The following is a 20,402-nucleotide window of genomic DNA, read 5'->3' as shown; positions in this document are numbered from 1 at the left end:
AATTGAGAAAAAGGCTAAAAGAAATTGGACCAAAGAAGACTAACGATTCCCAATATTAGGGTATTAAAAGCCCAATATTAGGTTAAAAAGCCCATACACCCATGCCCTAGTTTCCTTTCTTCTTTTATTTCCCGCGACTTGTTCTTCTGTTCTCAATTTTTTTTTCCCTCTCGTAGCTTTGTTTGTTTTTCTCTTTTCCAGTGCTTTTCATCTGATCGGCCGCCACCACCACCACCACCACCACCACTACTTCTTCAAAAGCCAATAGCAGTATCAGAAGGACTGGACATATATCGTGTCGAAATTTTTTTATATGTTTGAAAGTTCATTCCTCGTATTTATGTTAAAAACGCATCACAAAACCTTGAGTTGTTTTGGTAAGACCTAGAGAGCAAAAATGAAGAAACTTGAGGGTAGATTAGAAGAACCCAAGAGAAATAAACGAAAGCTAGACAAAAGGTTGATATTATCATTAACCAAGCCTTCTCATCTTCTAACACTGAAATACGCCCATATTCGCTGGGAAAATCGGCAAAGACTTTGTTATCTTTTGGAAAGACTTGTAAAGAAACAGAATTGGGCTGAGGCTAGTGGAGTATTAAGCTTGTTGCTTAAGGGTACTTCGCATGATTTTTCTGCTGGTTTGAATCGCCTCAAGTACTCGGTATGGCTGCCTTTTATATTTTGGTTGTTATTATGTTAAAGTTATGGTCTTGGTAATATTTGAGGAAATTTTACTTCTTTTACTGGCTCGCACTTTGTAGAACAACAATGAAATGCTTTGAAATTGAAGGAGCACATAATGTTTTAAAATTTTTAATTTATTTTTTAGTGACAATGCAGTATGATATAAGAATGAGTGTAGCATTTACTTTATAGAAACTTGTAAGGAAACGAAAAATCTAGTAGGCAGTGACCAACAGACCTTTATTGAATTACTTTGTTCTATTTTTTTGTTATCTTAAATGTGTTAGAGATGTTTTCTAGCTCAAGTATTTGCGTATGCCACCTTTTTCAGTAGAATGTTGTATATGTTATCGTATATAATGGTTTTATTGGCTACTTATGTGAAAAATATTTGTAAATTTGGTACAAGAGGGCTCGAAGCAGTCCTTTGTGTGTACATAAAAACTGCTCATGTCTGTAAGGGATGTTTTTAGGTTGCAATCAGGCTTCTTAAGTACATAGATGGGGATCATGTTGACATTAGAAGGATCAGGGACATCTATGAGATTTGGATGAGCAGGATCAGGTTCAAGACTGTGAAAACAGAGGTATACTTTGACATATCTACATGTATTTGGTTTGTATGGTTCCTGTTTTTGAATACAGATCTTTTGTGGTGGAACAGGAGCAAATTGCAGTTCATTTGGAGTTCATTTTATTCTGCCTTACACATGGAAATCTTGGCTGGGCTCATCAAGCCACTTTAAGGTATCATTCTTGTATAGAAAGATGACCTGGGGTTGATGCATTTAGAAGCAGTATCCTATTTCTTTGTCTATGATCACCCACTTGTCAATCATTGTACATTACATGCGTTGTTGCCATCATGCAAAATTAGGAAGCTAGTAACTATCTTGTTGCCAAAAGAACCCCCTTCCTGACTCTGTCTTGCAAAAGTTGGCTGCAATGGTGTATGCTTGCTCTTGAACAAATCACATTTCGTATTTAAGGGACATTGGTGCCAACCACAAGGATTTAGTTTCTCCATGTGAGGTGGGATGGTTTTGTTACTAATATACATGCTATTCTAGGTGTTATTAGGGTTTCATATGTTAGCACCTTATGTTTTAGGTATGGAAAAATTAGTTATGGTTTGCTTGGTGAGCACTGCAAGGAAGAATAACATTGCACAACCAGATAGATCTAGCTGCAAAGTGATTAATTTTTTTTTCACTATGCTTGTACGGTGTCTATTTGGAATGTTAGATTTAAGGAATTGATACCATGACCATTTGAACAGAATTTTATTGGCTGTGTTACATATGACATTATGCATCGTTGCTCAATCAGCTGGGTTGCAAAAGATTAATCTCTTAGTTTTTCGTATTAACATTACTGATGCATTTATATTCACGTTCTGTAATGATAGTTATATGAATGTAAAGGCTTATTGTCTTTGGAATATAATACATGGATGGGTTCAGTGTTTGAGTACTTTTTTGAATTTTTCCTCCATCAGCTTGATGAAAGAACAAAACTTTAGTTGTCACCCAATGGCAAACCTGGTCATGGGCTTGACATTCTGTCAGCTTTGGTATTCCAATCTCACTGAAGAGATTAAACTGAGAAATTCAGATCAGGATTACTTCCCTCAGCAATCAGACGCTTCAGGATCACATATGGGCAACGAAATTGTTTTCTCAGAGGGAAATTATGCAGCTTATAGTCATGGTGCTGTTTCTTCTCAATGTGGTTCAGAGACATCTGTCATGAATGATAAAAGAGAAAGTCTGCTGGCTGGTAGCAACCAACAAAGAGATGTTCATGTGCAGAACAATGTTAACTTGCAGAGAGCTGCACCTCTCGTGCAAGAGGTTGAGCCACTAGGCTCCAATCAAAACTCTGCTGAAAATGAAGTTGATTTCTATGATGATAGTGGCTATACATGTGATCCTTCAGTCTTCTCTGCCTTAGGTAAGTTCTGAAGTCCTTATATGTTTCTTTGACTGTCATGATAGTAGCATTCTTTACTTTTGGTATTCTTCTTTGGACTTTGTAGTGAGCTATTTAGCATTATGTTGTCTATGTGTGCACATCTAGATATTATGACTAACTAAATGTCTTTATTGCTTTGTAGTGGATTATTCTTCCTTTCTTTTCATTGTGTAGTCAGTCGTAATTCATTCAATTAACAGCTAAATGGGAAATATGCTAGAGATTGAAAAAAAAAAGGGGAAAATTGGACATAAAGATTGGATACTAGGACTGAAAGGAAGGACATAGAACATGAGTCAGACAAATAATAATGCTGGAAAATACCTATTTCAGAAACATGGATATGCATCTATTATAGTAAAATGTTCTTTTGTCTTCCGTTTTATGTTACTATTTTGTGTATTCATCAGCCTTCCTCCTATACTCCAATTCAACTGTATACGTGACAAATATAAGATGGCTTGATGATTTGACAGGCTAATTAACATCTTTGCAGTTATGAAGAATCTTTTGGATGCTTTTCATGATTTTCTTACGAATTATTCATCACAAATCTTTTGGCTTTGTTTATTAATATTGTTTCACCATTCTAACATCTAGAGGCCTTACTGAAATGTGTCATGTTTCTTGTTTCAGAGGGTTTAGAGTCATGGTTGATGCCTTTAAAGTTGCCATATTCTAGTGAGAACTTTGTCTACTTGCATAGGCAAATGGTTAATAATCATTATAAAGATGCTCTGAAGCATCTACGGCTTGCTCTTCACTGTGAACCCCCTTTGTCTGCAGCCTTGCTTCCTTTGATACAGGTAAATTTTATTTCTTCGCAACATTTTCTTTTTGATTAATTCAGAACATCTGTAACATAAGCTGAAGCATCTAATATTCTTAAAGAGATTCAGATATGCACTAGCCAATTACAAAGCAAAAGGCATTTATTTGTACTGATTCAAACGTGATTTTTATTTTTATTTTTTTTGTCAAATTTACTCCAGTTATTGCTGATTGGAGGTCAAGCGAAAGAGGCCCTAAGTGAAGTCGAAAAGTTCTGTATTTCGAACATGCCTTTTCCCTTTAGGTACTAATCTCCCAAATAAGTTTGTTTTTCTCCTGTTTTGCTAAGAAGTGTATTCAAATTGGAAAATGTAATCCCTGAAGATGCCATATTTGATTTTGGCTTAATTCAGTTTACTCGAGAAAAACAGAATTAGTAATATGAAAAATTAGTGGCTAGAGGACTCGCCTAATGGTTATGGTTAAGGTATTTATTGTGACTTAATTCTGGAGAGAAATGCTTAGAGAATAGAGATTTATATCATATCTGAATGTGTTTGTTTCATTTGCTCTCTGGAACACGTAATTTTTGGAATATTTTCTAAATTTTCATAGTGAAGATTTAATTTTGCTTGCAGTGTGCTAATGTTGATCATCTTGTTGGCTTTATAAAACACTGATGTGCTACTTTTTTGCAGATTAAGGGCAAGTCTTCTAGAGTACTTTTATTCTAATGACTCTGTCATGCTCTGTAATTGTTTTGAGGAGGTTTTGAAGAGGGATCCGACATGCTGCCACTCATTGGCAAGGCTTGTCAGCATGCATCAAAAAGGTAGATTATCGATTATCTTTCATGGATAGACCAGTGTTCACTTTATTTGGTAGTTCTATGTGCCGATCCTATCCCTAATTGTAATCCATGGCTACCATCCATGCACCATCAGTTTTCTTCTCATCTTTTGTTCTGCTTTCACTGCCTTCTTGCTTGGTTGTAGATGCTTGTGCATTTTTAACATTGATTTTGAAGTTGTTTTCAGGTGATTATAGTCTGGAATCCCTTGTGGAGATGATTGCTTTGCATGTGGAAGCTACATTTCCAGAGTCCGAAACGTGGAGGGAGTTTGCTTCATGCTTCCTCAAACTATATGAATACGAAGAGGATCGACTGTCTGTATGTCTCGTTGGTAATGAAGGTGAACAAAAAGCAAATCGCTCTATTTATTACAGAAGGATTCCAAGCATATTTACTGAGGTAAACTCAAGAAGAGCTTGGAGATTACGCTGCAGATGTTGGTTAAAACGTCATTTTGGCAAGCGGATGCTTGCATCCGAAATTGCTTCAGGTGCGTTCTTATTTCCCATTATGTAACAATACAATCCATACGCACCATTTTGCTTAATTCTTTACTGTCAATGTCGGATCACATAACGAGCTTCAACCTCAGTTTGATAGTTGGCATCATCATTTTATCACCCTTTGAATTACTGCCGTGGATTGTAGTTAGGTTGGGAAGATGGATTAATTGGAAGTTTTGATTGCTTTGGAACAGGGATGTTGGAGCTTGTAACATACAAAGCAGCTTGTGCAGTCCATTTGTATGGTGAAGAATGTCATTATGTTATAAAGGTTTATACTCATTTAAGGGAACACAATGAGAAGGATCTCCGCAAATTCTTAAAACTACATATGGTGAATTCCATCAGACTAAATGTGAAATTTCAAGAAAAATAAAATTTAATTTGGTTAATTTTATTATTACTATTATTATTTGTGTGCAAACTTATGCCACCTGATCAAAAATAAATAGAAAAATAAAATATCTATTATTTGCAAAATGGAGTGAATTCACATAATGATATTTGAGGGTTTATGTTTATATGTACAAGCATTATCATCCTCAAGTCTATAGAGGTAATACATATAAGCATGTGAATGGATTTGGCATTTTTTTTGTCAATTTCAAAATTGAACAATGAATCACGGTATTAATATTTTAAGTTAATTTTATATAAATTTATACTAAACTCTCGTAATTTACATATTTTGTCAATATGGTCACGGTTATATTTGAAATTTTTAGAATCAATATCAAATTAAAAAAATGTAAACATCAAAAGTTAAATTTATTAATAAAAGACATTAATATTGTGATTAAAAGGAAATTTTTTATTACTACATTATTTTTTAAAAATGTTTGTAGATGTAATATAAAACTTTTCAATTTTTGTAAATCCAAAATTATATATTCATATAATAATTAGATACATATATTAATTATTACTTAATGTTTTAACCTCACGAAATTATAATTGGAAAATTCCACAATAAAATCAAATATATATAAAAGTCATATGCTTTTTTGAGCTTTTTTTCTTATAAATTGATTTTATTTAATTTTAATTAAATATATTATTAAAATCATTAAAATATTTATTTTTAAAAACGTATTGTGAATTTTAATTTTATAAACGAAATCACGAAATTATTTTTAAACTGTAAAATCTCAATTCAAATAGAAAAAATAAAAAAAAATTCTTTTAATATATATTTAAAAATAAATAATCTCTCTAATGCCACCAATCTCTGCTATTTTATAAAATTTCTTCATAATTAAAATCCCAAATTTTAATTTTAAAAAATCCGGTAAAAGAATCCGACCCGGTAACCCGACATGGCAGCCTATAGAGTGGATGACGACTACGATTATTTGTTTAAGGTGGTGTTGGTCGGAGATTCCGGCGTCGGGAAATCGAATTTGTTGTCGAGATTTACTAGAAACGAGTTTAGCCTTCAATCTAAATCCACAATCGGTGTCGAATTTGCCACCCGAAGTATTCGGGTCAATGATAAAATCGTTAAGGCCCAGATTTGGGACACTGCTGGACAAGAAAGGTAACATTTTTTTAAACTTTTTTTTAATGATTTACTGTTATTTCTCAATTGCTTTGTTTAGGTTAATGGGGTTTTGGAATTTGATAGATTTGAGGAAAATGAGGTGTTTTCTAGTTTCTGCAACTGCATTGGGATGGTAGAATGCAATCATGCATGGAATTTTGGTAGCTGGGAAAATGTAGGAAGATTATACTCAAGTAGTTCTCATTTTGTTTGGTTTCTTCTATGGTCTTTTCTGAAAATTTGAAGTATTGGAGGAAAATGTGGTGGTTCTAGATTACCCTTATTCCTGATTTCTCTTTTGAATTATACCTATGTTCTCATTTTGAAACCTAAACTTTTTTGTCCAGTTTGGTACTAGAATATCATTTTATCTCAATTTAGCCCCCAATTACCAAAGTGGATGATTGTCCCCCAAAAAGAAAAACCAAAATGGATGATGTCATTAGCTATATGTCACGTTCTTAATTACTGACATAGAGATGCTTGAGTAAATTGTGACAAAATGATAGTTGAAGTATCAAAATAGATAAAAATGTTGAGATACTAAAGTACAAAAACGAGTATAATTTAAGGGCTAAATGGTGAACTAAACCTTCTAGGTTACTGTATTGGTTTGGTGAAGGGAGTATTGGGAATTTATTCATCTGTTTGGATGCTGAGAAAATTTTGGAATAAGGGGCATTCAGAATTTCCTTTTTCTTTTTAATGTTAAAGCAAGTGGACTTGAATTTGGGTTATTTGGTGAAAAGTAGTAGTTCTTTTTTTTTTTTTTTTTTTCCTTTATGGATTGGTATACAGATAAAAACGTATTTGAAAGAAAACTTTATTGACTAGCATGATGCAAACTCAATTTGAAGTGCAAAATAGCATGTTGTAGGTTATATACAAAAATCCCAGAGTTGGTTTACTAATGGATGAATTGAAAAGAACATGACATTTGAGTCTAATTGATAAAAGTTGCAGCTTTGATCCATTAATCAAAAGGTTGTAACAAAGCCCATTTTTCTTAAAACTCATAGTTGAATCATCAACTGTATTTGTAAACATCATTAGAATATAGGTATATTGAAGAGGATATCATTTGTATGTCTATGGATAATTTTATTCTTTTGTCTTTCCTTTAGAAGGACTTGTATAAAAAACACGTTACAAGCTTGTTCGGAGGGCATCTCTTCTCTGCTATTAACTTTGTGTATCATGCATGAGCACCAAAAGATGGCTTGTGTTGCTTACTCTGATATTTTCAATAGAACATTCAAGTTGCATTGATCATTTTCTCAGTGATGTTTCTCTGGGGAAAATATACCGAAGTGAGGTTCCATAATATCAAATATTCTATTGATTTGGATTTTGTATTGGAAATTTACTTCAGTTGCTACATTGACAGGCCTAATGTGTTTTCTAATAAATAAAAGTCTATATTGAGTATGTGTAGAGCATGAAACGGAAACTCTTGTGTTCTCTCCTTGGAATCAAGCGTCTTGGGGCCTAAAATTCTGGTCGGCTGTGCTGCATTTTATTATAAATTGCTTGGTTGATCATGGAATGTTTTCGTTCCGATGAACTAGTTAAGGGTAAATCATAAATTTGCAGTTCTTGATTGTACTTTTCTTTGATGATGAAAACTCGATACAAGATTCTGATTTTAGTTCTTGCCCTGCTTGCAGTGTTATTGGTGTAAAAGGGTAATATATATAATTTTCTACGATCATTTGAGTTATGAATACCTGATATACAGTTCCTGCATGGATGAGATTTATAAGCTTTTCGAGAGTTGATTCCTTTGTTGTATTCTTTTCTAGATACCGGGCAATTACAAGTGCATACTACCGAGGAGCTGTTGGTGCCTTGCTTGTCTATGATGTCACTCGACGGGTCACGTTTGAGAATGTTCAGAGATGGCTGAAGGAACTACGAGATCATACAGATTCTAGCATCGTGATTATGCTCATTGGTAACAAGGCCGACCTGCGACACTTGTTTGCCGTTACCACTGACGATGCTAAGGCCTATGCCGAGAGTGAAAACACCTTCTTTATGGAAACATCTGCCCTCGAATCAACAAATGTTGAGCATGCATTCACTGAAGTACTAACTAAAATACATCATGTGATCAGTCGAAAAGCGCTCGAAGGAGGGAATGATCAAACAACATTGCCCAAGGGACAAACCATCAATGTCGGATCTCGGGATGATGTTTCAGCTGTGAAGAAAGACGGCTGCTGTTCTGCATAATTGTTAGATGATTCCGAGTGTCCAAATTTACTTCCTCATTTAGCATAAGCTTTCCTCACCGTGATCTTTTTCGAGATCTTTCGTTGAAGACGAAGAAATCACAGCATTCCAGGTATTTTCTTCATTCGGTTTCGGTTCCTTTTTCATGGTTCTTTAGGGTATTTTTCTTCTCATGTAATGTTCCATTCCATAGTTTTTGTTGTATTTGATTGCTTTAGGATACATAGTTTGGTCAGACAGATCTAGTTTTAGTATTTTACATGACTTTCATTAGTTGTGGAGAATAAATTTTAAATTAGCTATCATAATGTTTTTGTATTTTCAAAGGAGTATTTTAAGTAATATAACAAATAACTAGGGATAATTTAGGTATTATACATAAATTAAATAATTTAGTGCAACTATATACATTAAATTTCATTTTTAATTTAATTATACATATTTAAAGAAATAAATTATATCAATTTATTTTTATATTCAATAGATATAACTAATTTTGTATCCATCGTATGAACGTATACTACATTAATAATGATGTTTTCTATTTTAGGCAATCAAAAGGCACCACAACCGACATAATCTCAAGTAAAATTTCGAGGATAAAATTTCTTAAAAGAGAAAGAAAAATATAATGCTCTAGTATTTTCGATATAGTAAAAGTTAATTTCGAAACTGAATTTAATAGTTGTGACGTACAAAATAATAAATCGAGAGATTTTCGAGAATAAAAAGTACCTGTCGATGCACAATTCAATTTAAAATACTTATAAATTAATTTAAATAATCATAATCATAATCTTTTCACGCTTCTTGCTTTTTGTTGGATTTTTTTATGGCATGGATCACTTTTAATGTAACTAATATCATTGTAAATCAATACTTTATTTGTATTAATAATTAATTTTATTTTGTTGAAATAATATAATAACTTTAGAAAAAAATAACATTCTTTTAAGGTTTTAAAGGTTAAAAAATTAAAAAAATCAATTGAGTTTTTATGAAAAAAGTATACTTAATTGAGCCTTTAATGACTTAAAAAAAAAACAATTGATCCATTTCGTTAATGAAAACTGTCAATTAGCTAGTTTAACTGTTAACATTGTTAACATAGCTGACGAAAGTCACCGTAAATTACCACGTGTTAGTGTCATGGGTTGCGCATGGGAACTGTAACACCCTTAACTCCTATTCGTCGCCGGATTAGGATTACAGGGCATTACCGAACAAAACGTGATTCACTACAATTATTAACTCACCAAGGAATAGCTATACTTTTATTTCGTTATCAGAGTTAATATACTCATAGATCAAATAGAAGACTAATCATAATCTACGAATCAACACAATTCGAAATTTTTAATTTTATTTTTTTTGTTTGAACTTACATCAAAACAATAAAGCATGTTTCATACATGTTCCATACTTAATAATCAACATTATTGACATATACTAAACCATTCAAAACAAATACTGATGCAAGCGTTACCATCACAAACGAAATCTAATACTCAGAGCATATTCAGACATATATTCTTCTCATATCAACTTACATACTCAAATATGCAACATAACCAATCCACATATGTCTCATCTTTTAATACATCTTATATCAAATATGATACCACTTTATAACTGAATTTTATAATTACATATTAGGTACATAATAATAGCAACACAAAAGCCGAACCTATACAACATATTAAACTTTAAGCTTTAACCGCTTGTGCCAATATATTTCACATAAGATACAACCTAATCATCAATATAATGCAAATATCAAAACCGAATATTATAGGTACTTACATGTTCAATTTTATTCTATTTTAAGACTTCAATGTATAAGAGAAATCATGACTTAAATTAATATTCATTACCGAAACATATCCATTTAATCAACCATAACTTAACAACCATACGAGAAAAAAAAATTCTTTAGGCTCATAATAAAACACTCACGTCATAGCCGAATATACCTAGTTAACAACATCATTTCAAGCCAATTTCTCAAAACATGAAAATCCTACTTAGCCTTTCAACTACATGCCATAACCGAATATATATAACATATCAAAATCAAACAAAACATGCACCTATACATATATAGCATACTTATGCTTACTAGCCCACAGACACACACATATTTAATTTAACATCATTCATTACAACTACATTCGAAACTCAATTCATCACATAATAATCCAACACCAATGCACAGCAATTATTAGCACCTAATATAAGCTTAAATCATACTCGAATGTTTATATTAAAACCTCCATTTTTGATCATCTGACCATGTATATAAATACCAAAATTTAACAAAAGAAAATAAGCCATTTTCGCATGGCTTTTTATATACATACCTACAATCCAAAACCAATATATATATACTAGCCTATACATGCCATAAGTTCAAAAATGAAACTTTTAAAAGTACCGAAAGTAGATGACAGTGTGAATGACTTCACTAATGATCCCCGAGCACGTATCGACCTCCAAAATCTATAAGACAATGACAAATAAATACACAATGTAAGCTAACTTAGCTTAGTAAGTCTTAAACAAATACTTAAATAACATATAATTTTAGAAGCAATATATTAAAAAGAAAACGAAATACACACGTATATGAACTTACTAATACAATCACACATCTCAAATATTTTTATCCCGACTAATCGAATAATCTCAAGCTTTCAACCATTTACCTCCAATTAATGTAAGGCTGAACACCTTTCATATATACATATACTTATAATAGCATTAAATATATCATTTTTGTGACAACCAACCAACTTACTTACCAATTTTCAAATAGTTAATTAAACATCACATACCTGATCACTTTATTCCATTAATCCCACTTGATACCACTTCGGCATAAAGCCTACTAAACAAAAATCTTAATATGAAACACCGGCAATAAGCCTGCTAGGTGTAAAGCCTGTTATGGTACACCGACATTAAGTCTGCTAGGCGTAAAGCCTGATATAATTCACCGGCATAAAGCTGCTAGGCAGAAAGCTCGATTATTACTGATACAATGTCGATCTTACACATAATTTATATCTATATAGGAAGTTCTAATTAATCCTTAAAATTCATACTAATCATTTGAAACATAATATCTCCATAAAATCGAACTTTTGCTCAAATTTTCACAAACCATTTCACTTTCGGCTAACATATGAAAATACCTACAATTAAATTCAGCATATAGAATTCATATAAATTCTAATTTAACGACTTTTATTTGCTAAAAGGCTTACCTCAGATATTGACGGGCGTAATCGACTAATCGATTTTTCGACTTCCTTCGATCTAATTCTGTTTTCTTTTGTTCTCGGTCTAAACATATTCAAATTTAGCCCTTTTATTCATCAATTCATTCAATTTTATCTAAAAACACATAAATGAGCAAATTATCATTTTGCCCCTAATATTTCACACTTTTTGCAATTTAATCCCTATTGCATAAAACACAAAATACACAAAATTTGCACACACCATGCTAGGGCCGAACCTTGTCTTCATACAAGTCCACACATTTCATTTATTTCACATTTTAGTCCCTCAAAAAATTATTTTCACAATTTAGCCCTAATTACTCAAATTCACCAAAAATTCAAAGACAAAACATGTTAATCTAACATATATATTTCATATTTCATCAACTAACATCATAAAGCTCAAACATTCATCAATGGCACATTTCAAAATCATCAACAATTCACAAAATTAAGACATGGGTTTTGAAGTATTCGAAGCAACGATCTAAAAAACGTAAAAATTATCAAAAATCGAACAAAGACCTAACCTTAAATCAAGCTCAACAATGGCCGAACCTAGCTAAGTTTTCTTCTTTTTCTTTTGTTTACATTCGGCTAAGAAGAAGATGATAATGGCTTTATTTTTTTTTGTTTTATTTAACATCTATTATCATATATTTTTAGTTTACTAATTTAACCTTATATAAATAATAAACAAAACATATATAATAAGGACATATTAGTCCTTTGCCGCCCACTATATATATTGGCCTTATTGCATTATAAATCCTCCACTTTATAAAGACAACAACAATTAGGTACTTTCAAATTTAACCCCTAAATTTTCATTTTATGCGATTAAGCCATTTCTTTAATCAGTCACTCAAACGAAAAAATTAAAATACGAAAATTTTTCACAATCAAATTCACATATAACAAATATTGAAAATAATATTAAAATATTTTTCAGACTCAGATTTGTGGTCCCGAAACCACTATTCCGATTAGGGTCAAAATCAGACTGTTATAAGAGCCCGCAACCATGACACATTTGTGTGATCCATCAAGTGAGAAGGAGGTCATTTGGCCCGATCGAACTAACTTGCTGCTTGAAGAAATTGAAGGTCCATTTACAAGCTTGACACATATGGAAACATAACCTTCGAGGATATGCAATCTTAGATATGATATGTAATCTTAGAAGATATGATTTTGTAATCTTAGAGATTTGATTTGTAGATACCTTTTAATCTTAGCCGTTGATGTACTTGATCTGTACGTTAGGTTTGGGGAGGCTCTACTATAAATAGAGGTCTCTCCCTCATTGTAAATCACTTGAGTTTTGGGAGCAATAAGAATTCTTGAGAGTATTCACTCAAATTTCTCTTTTTCTTGTGTTTTTAATTTTTTGTGGCTTGTTCTTATTTCGTTCTTCGTTCATCTTCATTTGGCTTTGAGTTGCTTTCGTTTGTGTTGGTTTTGAGGAAGAGTTCTGTTGAATCCTCATATATATTATGAGAGTTAGGCTGACTTAGGAATTTTTGGGAGCAAGAAACTGCCTAAGGCCGCACGGATTGTGAGGCAAAAATTCTAAGTCCGTGACATTAGTATATTAAAAGAAAAAAAAGTTTAAAATATTCATCAAGCATTTAAAAATTGTAACGGTTGAAAAGTAAGAAAGAGGACGTTGAAATATTTATTTACTAATTAAATATTTAATAGTAGAAAGGGGAAAATTAAATATTAAAATAAAAAATTACATGCTTATAATGGGGTAATTAAGGATAAAATGATATTATTCTTAAAAAAAATGTATATGGATATTTTAAGTAAAAAATATTTGTTTAAAAATATGTAAAACAATAATTGTATTGTAATTGGTCAAATTTGCTCGGGCCCAATTAAATCAATAACACCGAAGATAAAAAATAAAACCAAATAAAAACCAAAATAAAATTAATGTCCAGTCCAGAATTACAATGACCCAAAACCAATAAACAGGCCAACAAATCCATTAGCCCAATACCCAATTCAAACCCAATAACCCATTACAAACCCTAGCCCAAAACAAATGAAAAAAACAGAAAACCCTAGCCTAAGCTCAGTCGCCGCACGCCCCCAACGGCAGTCCTCGCGCGCGCCGCTTCCTCCGCGTGTGCCGCCACGTCCTTGTACCTGTAAAACAAACTAGAAGAGTCCAAGAGCAAAAAAACAATGTAAAAAATAGAAAAAAATTAGGAAAATAGGTAGTATTTTCGGGCTATAAAAAGGGCCCCAATTTTTTTTGCCCCGATTTTTTTTACTTACGAATGAATCAAAAGAAAACAGAGAAAAATCAATTCAAATACAGATCATTTTCAAAGGTAGTTGTGCCATTTTTATTTTTATTTTTTATCGGCTTATTTATTTATTTTTTTAAGGAAACAAAAAAAGAAGAAAAGGATAAAAATCGTACTTTTTTGCGAGGGAGGTGCCGATTCTGATGAAAATCGGTGTTTTTTGGGTCCAGGAGTTGAAAAAACCCAAAAACAATATTTTTTTTATTTTTCACCACAATGACGGCTGGCGCCAGATCCATGACGACGACGGCATGCATGGTCCGTCGCCAGAGTTGGGCCGGATTCTGGAAAGAGAGGAAGGGCTTTGGGAGGTTTTTGAATTTTTTTTGAAGAAAGGAATAAAATGAATTTTTGATAAAAAAGTTGATTTATAAAGCTTTTCAAAATGGTGTCGTTTTGATTTAAAACACCAGGCGCAAAACGGTGCCGTTTCAGGCCATTGACCCGCACGGTGACCCGACCCAGGGGAAGAATCTGCATGTTTTTGTGGAATGGTCTATTTGCGCGTACGGCCTTTCCGCCTTTTTATTATTTATAATCAATTTTTTTATTTTTAAATTTTGCCCTGTAGTTTACTCCGGCTTCGATTTTAGTCCCTGATGGAATTATGCGTTTTGGAGGGTGGGAATTATTTCCCATTCAATCCCTCCATCTCATCCGCGCGTTCAATCTAGTCCTCCCTCTTACGTTTATTTTTAATTTTGCCCCAATACTTTATTTTAAAGCCCAATTTAATCCTATTTTGTCATTTTGACTATTTTATTATTAAATTAATTAATTCAAAACTATTATTGTTATTATTATTTTACCTTATTTATTTATATACTTATTATTATTACACCTATATCTTTAAATCAATTAATTTTATATTATTATTTCCATTATATTTTTATTATTTATTAACTTAAACACTTTAAACGCATTTATTTTATTTTATCTCCTATTTTTATTTTTCAAAAACTTTAGGTTATTTATTATTATAAATATTATTATTTTTATAACCCTAATTTCACCCTTTTTTAATAATCATTTTAATATTTTCTAGATTAATTTCCTTAACGCTATTTTGTGTATTTATTTATTAATTTCTTTTAATTTTGATATTGTCTTGTTATATTTTTATACTATTGCTTATACCTTTATTATTCATTATTATTGTTGATTTTGTTGTTTTAATATTAAAGTGATGTATATTATGTGATCATTGTTATTTTACATTTGTATTCTCGTTATTCGTCGTTTTAATATTTTATTCGTGTAACATTTCAAGTATCGTATTAATTTCGACCCAAATGCATTTAAAAAAAATACTTTGTATTTTGGAATTCGAAAAGATCGTATCCTAACTTACGGGGTTTCTTTTTTTGATAATTCCAAATATAGGACCCCTTTTAAAAAAAAACATGTTTTTTAAAAAATTGTCTTGGGAATTAGAGAAGGACCGTGTTCCAACTTACGAGATATGATTTCTTCTCCAAAACTGGGATGACCAAAATTTTTAAAAATAAATAAATTTTTGGTGTTTATCCTCGTGTTGGGATTAGAGATATTGTGTCCTAACTCACGGGATGCAATTCTTTTTCTCGATTAATGTGAAATACACCTTTTTTTAAAGGATCATATTTTTAAGTTTCTTTTCGAATTTTTAATTTTTCGACATTAGGACATTAAATAATCAATTAGGTACCAATTTTTGGATGTTACGAGGGGCTAATCCTTTCTCATGCGTAACTGACTCCCGAGCCAATTTTCTCGAATTTTGTAGACCAAAATTATTATTTTAATAAATCAAAATTTTTTTCTTAAAATGATTAATTTCAAGGTGACCCGGTCACATCTCGAAAAAGATTGGTGGTGACTCCATTTTCATTTTAAAAGTCGACCCTATTTTTCAAAAAAAATGGTTTCGACATAAAAAATTTAATTCGACTGTTATTAGAATCATTTGAATTGAAAAATTTAATTCGACTCGAACTTGAAATTCGAATTACCTAATCAAATTAATTCGATTAATTCAAAATTCAAATTTTTTTGATTTTATGAGAATATATGTAGGATGAAATTTGGTGATGTAGTTGCCCATTTGTTGTCCAAGAAAATTTTCATTGTTGGGAGGTGGTAGAAGAAATGCATCCCATTGTTGTAGCCTGGATTGGTTTCGATAGTCTCCAATATCAACCATACATTATGTAATACTAAAAGACATTAACATGAAATAAAAATCATGATAGATAAAATAAATTACAAATACTCAACTAAAACCTATTTATACAGCAAAATAATGAAGACAAGAAGACTTACAAATTTCATTAGCTAGTCTTAAACCCATGCATATCTAAGGATTTAATAACGATTATAGAAAAGTTATAAATTGCATCAACATTCAATTCTGGAATTAGCTTAAATCTAATTTTATAAAAAATATTTTAAATTTAAATTTAATTTTTTTGCTTTTTTAATCTTTAAATTTGTATTTCTTTGCTTCTTTTTTTTTGCTAAGTCTGTAACAAAAAATGGTAGTTCCGTTATAGATGTAACGGAAAATGGTTAGTTGTAACACCCCCTAACCCCAAACCATCACCGGAATAGAGTTACAAGGCATTACCGGACATATCTGATAATTTACAATAATTCTTAAATAAATATCAAACATATTAAGATAAAATCATAAATTCATATAAAATTACAAATTGATTTTTTTTTATAAAAATTTCGGCAACATTTCTGCTTACTTTTACACTAAACCTCCTGCAAATAAAACCATAAATTTTTACAAACATAACCAATTCAGCCAATTCAACCAATTCATTTCATATTCTTATTTTCTTTTCTAAATACATTCTAATCAAACTCAATTAATTCAATATTAATTTAAATTTATCAATGTACTAATTAATTTGGAATGGATAAATTTCTTTCATTGAAATTCTCAGATTTATAATACTAACATTTTTAGCTATTTATATTCAAAACATAATAACGTTTATACACATCCTATGTACATGCCACGTTCTAAAAGAAAATATACATCACCAAAATTTGCTGAAGTCGGGTTTGGTTTTGGATGCTGGCTCAATACTTGACTTCTACAACCTGCGCACGGAAACAACCGTACGCTGAGTATTTTTATACTCAGTGGTATTACCATAATTCAAATTATAATAACAATAAAGAATTATAATTACCAAGCATGTAATTATCCAATTTCTTAAATATCAATTAATTCATAAACTTTCATTACTTAACAATCACAGTAAAATTTATAGTTATTCTTCAATTTCAATCACATATCACATGTAACAATTTCAATCACCCTCATATTCAATACTACAATCGATCAAATTCATTTAATTTTCTCATTTCAATTATCCACCCTATTAACAATCTGGACTTTGACGGATACACGGATTCCAACCCAATCACACCAGTACGGCACATTGTGCCTAAAATGGTACATAGTACCTGATCAGTATACGACACATAAGTGCCTGAAACGACACACGAGGTGCCTGATACGACACACGAGGTGCCTGATATACGACACATAAAGTGCCTGATCGGCAAAGCCGATAAATCCCGTACTCTTCCAAATCCTATGGCATGCCAACTATATCCGACTTAGCCCGACTAGTTAATAGGGTATTTAAATTCTCAATTCTCTTCCATTTCCAATTCAAGATCACTTTTCCACTTTCTAGTCAATTAACAATTTAATACCAATACATATTTCAAATAATCACATATAATCATATTTTGATTCAATTCAATTCACTTTTCTATCAATACACAATCCACATTTTCACACATATTCATAAATTAATTCACTTTATTTAATTCATATTTTAAAATTCATTTTCAATCAAATTTAAATCACTAATACTTTTTAATCAATATACATTTCAAATATTCACATATTTCCATCATTCAATTTGATTTGATTCAATTCAAGTCACTATTATCATTCCAATTGCTTACCTAATTTTTACTTACCATGCATTTTAATTAAAATATAACAATCAATAATAAATAAATTTGAATTATAGTAATACAAACCCGAATTTTGCTCGATTATTCCTCAATAACCTTCTCCTTTCCTTTGTGTGCCGATGCCTCGAGTTCTTTGTTAGCTACGAAAATAATAATAATTTACACCATCACTTACAACATTAATTTATAATAATAATAGAATTTCTATCTAATTTATACTTTAATTCTAATTTAATCCTAACTAAATTTATTTACTTTTCCAATTTAATTCACACTCTATTTCTATTCAAATTTCATCCAAACTAAATTTTATCTACTAATTTCTTCAGCATTTTTCACTAATTTCGAATTTCCTCAATTTAATCCCTAAAATTTAAAACTTATAGTTTAGTTCACAATTTAATCCTTTTATCAACTCTAACTAGAACTCTATCAAATAAATCATCAATTCCATCATTTATTCAACATAAACCCTAAAAAATCTATTAACTTTCAAATTTTCAACTTAAATCCAAGAGTATTTCACTCTAGGGTTCCAAAAAAATCAAAATGAAGAGAAAAGACTAAATTTAGCTTACCAATTAACTTGAAGCTTAAAATCTCAATTTCCCTTTTCTTTTCTTTCCTTTCTTTCTTCCCCTGTTTTTCGTCTCTTTCTCTGTTTCTTTTCTAGCTATTCTGTTTCTTTTCTTCTTTGTTTCTTTCTTTTACTTTATTCCTAGTTAATAATAATAATAATAATAATAATAATAATAATAATAATATATTTTAATATTATTTACTTAAATGATAAGTAAATATGTAATAATTACTAATATATGCATTTCATTTTTCCACATTTCTTCATATGCACCATACATTTGTCAACTTTTATTTATTTATTTAAAATATAATAATAATTTAATAATACTAATTTAATAATAATAATTTAATAACATTTTTTAACACATAAAAATCTCAGATTTTTATACTTATGCGTCTCAAATTTGGCAATTGGAATAATTATCTATTTAGTCCCTATTATTTTCTTTTAATCTATAATTAAACTTTCACTTCTATTGCAATTTAATCCCTTTTTGCTAATTATTCCTAATTAAGCTAAATTCATCTAAAACTTAAATAAACACACAGCTAGTCTAGTAAATATTTCTAATAATTATTTTCAAACTCAATTTACTAAGACGGAGGCCCGATAATGTACTTTTTCGGTGCTTGTGAATTTTGGGTCATTACATTAGTGGTGACTGTTTTGTTATTTTTCGAAAATGAGTGATTGAATTGAAACCTGAATGACTGTTTTGTCAGTTATCCCAAAGTGGAGTGATTGTTGGTATAATTTACCCTAAAAATAAATTGAACAAAAGCATCATTAGACTTGTCTTGTTGAATAAACTTTAAAACTTCATTAGGGGCGCCATCGAAGACTTGAAAACCTGTCTTTCTCACTAAACTCATCTTAACCAAACATTCAGCAACATGATTAAGATCTCTAGATACATGTCTAATGTACCATTGCCCTTCAGTTCTCAGAATTCTACGGATCCTCCTAAGCACTGTAATACCAGAATCTGTCAATCAACTTTTCTGTAATGTCATAACCACCTCCAGATTATCAAATTGGATCATGACCCTTTTAAATCCTTTATTGAGCAACACTTAAAGACCATCTAAAATTCCCCATAACTCAGCCTAAAAAACCGAGCATCGCCCCAAGTAGTGATTAAAACCCAACATTCAATTCCCTTGTTGGTCCCACAAAACACCTCCAATAGAAGCACTACCGTCACCAATAGCTATTGCTCCATCAGTGAACAAGTATGGCCACGTATTATTCCTTAAACTAATAATTAGCTTATTAATTTTATATTTCCTTAAACTAATAACTAGCTTATTAATTTTTAAATTAGCACGATATAATTTAGCATTATAAATTATGTTAAATGCTCCATTCAATTTTATTATTCCTTCCAAAAATAAGTAAAATTGGAATTAAAAAAAAGGTAAAAACACTTTATGGTCACAAAGCACTTGCTTCTTATTTAAAATTTAGTGCTCAATTATCTCTCAACAGTGATGAAAACGAAAATATATAACGAAAGTTCCCTACACTAATACATTAATACAATTGGGAGCCAAATATATGTAATGGTGTGTATTTCATCATATATTTCATAGGCAATCGAGTAAGGTATATGCATAACATGCAAACTATGAAATGGATTTTACGCTATCTTTTGAAACCATAGA

At 31.0% G+C, this 20,402-nt stretch overlaps 2 protein-coding genes and 1 long non-coding RNA gene across 3 annotated transcripts; 2 read left to right on the top strand and 1 right to left on the bottom strand.

Moving 5' to 3' along the window:
* Positions 1 to 128: 128 nt before the first annotated feature.
* Positions 129 to 5,268, top strand: LOC105766405 (hypothetical protein). Its single transcript, XM_012585863.2, has 9 exons — positions 129 to 664; positions 1,161 to 1,274; positions 1,352 to 1,434; positions 2,186 to 2,640; positions 3,298 to 3,467; positions 3,654 to 3,736; positions 4,131 to 4,264; positions 4,470 to 4,775; positions 4,983 to 5,268. Exons 1-9 carry the CDS (start codon positions 398 to 400, stop codon positions 5,162 to 5,164), a joined length of 1,794 nt encoding a protein of 597 aa, XP_012441317.1. The 5' UTR covers positions 129 to 397; the 3' UTR covers positions 5,165 to 5,268.
* A 773-nt stretch (positions 5,269 to 6,041) lies between these two features.
* LOC105766406 (ras-related protein RABA1f) lies at positions 6,042 to 8,871 on the top strand. The gene is made up of 2 exons (XM_012585864.2): positions 6,042 to 6,325; positions 8,131 to 8,871. The coding sequence occupies exons 1-2, from the start codon at positions 6,105 to 6,107 to the stop codon at positions 8,561 to 8,563; spliced, it is 654 nt and encodes a 217-aa protein (XP_012441318.1). The 5' UTR covers positions 6,042 to 6,104; the 3' UTR covers positions 8,564 to 8,871.
* A 1,949-nt stretch (positions 8,872 to 10,820) lies between these two features.
* On the bottom strand, positions 10,821 to 12,455 carry LOC128041406 (uncharacterized). The gene is made up of 2 exons (XR_008196424.1): positions 12,378 to 12,455; positions 10,821 to 11,062 (listed from the first exon to the last, which is right to left on the bottom strand). It is a non-coding gene; the product is annotated as an uncharacterized LOC128041406 (long non-coding RNA).
* Between the last annotated feature and the right edge of the window lie 7,947 nt (positions 12,456 to 20,402).

This window comes from Gossypium raimondii, chromosome 5 (assembly GCF_025698545.1).
Source record: "Gossypium raimondii isolate GPD5lz chromosome 5, ASM2569854v1, whole genome shotgun sequence".
Lineage (NCBI taxonomy): Eukaryota > Viridiplantae > Streptophyta > Magnoliopsida > Malvales > Malvaceae > Gossypium > Gossypium raimondii.
Note: the sequence above shows the minus strand (reverse complement) of the source record. Positions and strands in the feature narration are given on the sequence as shown.

Bases quoted from the DNA above. Each gene is read 5' to 3' on its own strand.
- LOC105766406 (XM_012585864.2), top strand. From the start codon at position 6,105: ATGGCAGCCTATAGAGTGGATGACGACTACGATTATTTGTTTAAGGTG. The intron at 6,326-8,130 runs GTAACATTTTTT...ATTCTTTTCTAG, and splicing joins GACACTGCTGGACAAGAAAG to ATACCGGGCAATTACAAGTG.
- LOC105766405 (XM_012585863.2), top strand. From the start codon at position 398: ATGAAGAAACTTGAGGGTAGATTAGAAGAACCCAAGAGAAATAAACGA. The intron at 4,265-4,469 runs GTAGATTATCGA...AGTTGTTTTCAG, and splicing joins TGTCAGCATGCATCAAAAAG to GTGATTATAGTCTGGAATCC. The intron at 4,776-4,982 runs GTGCGTTCTTAT...GCTTTGGAACAG, and splicing joins TGCATCCGAAATTGCTTCAG to GGATGTTGGAGCTTGTAACA.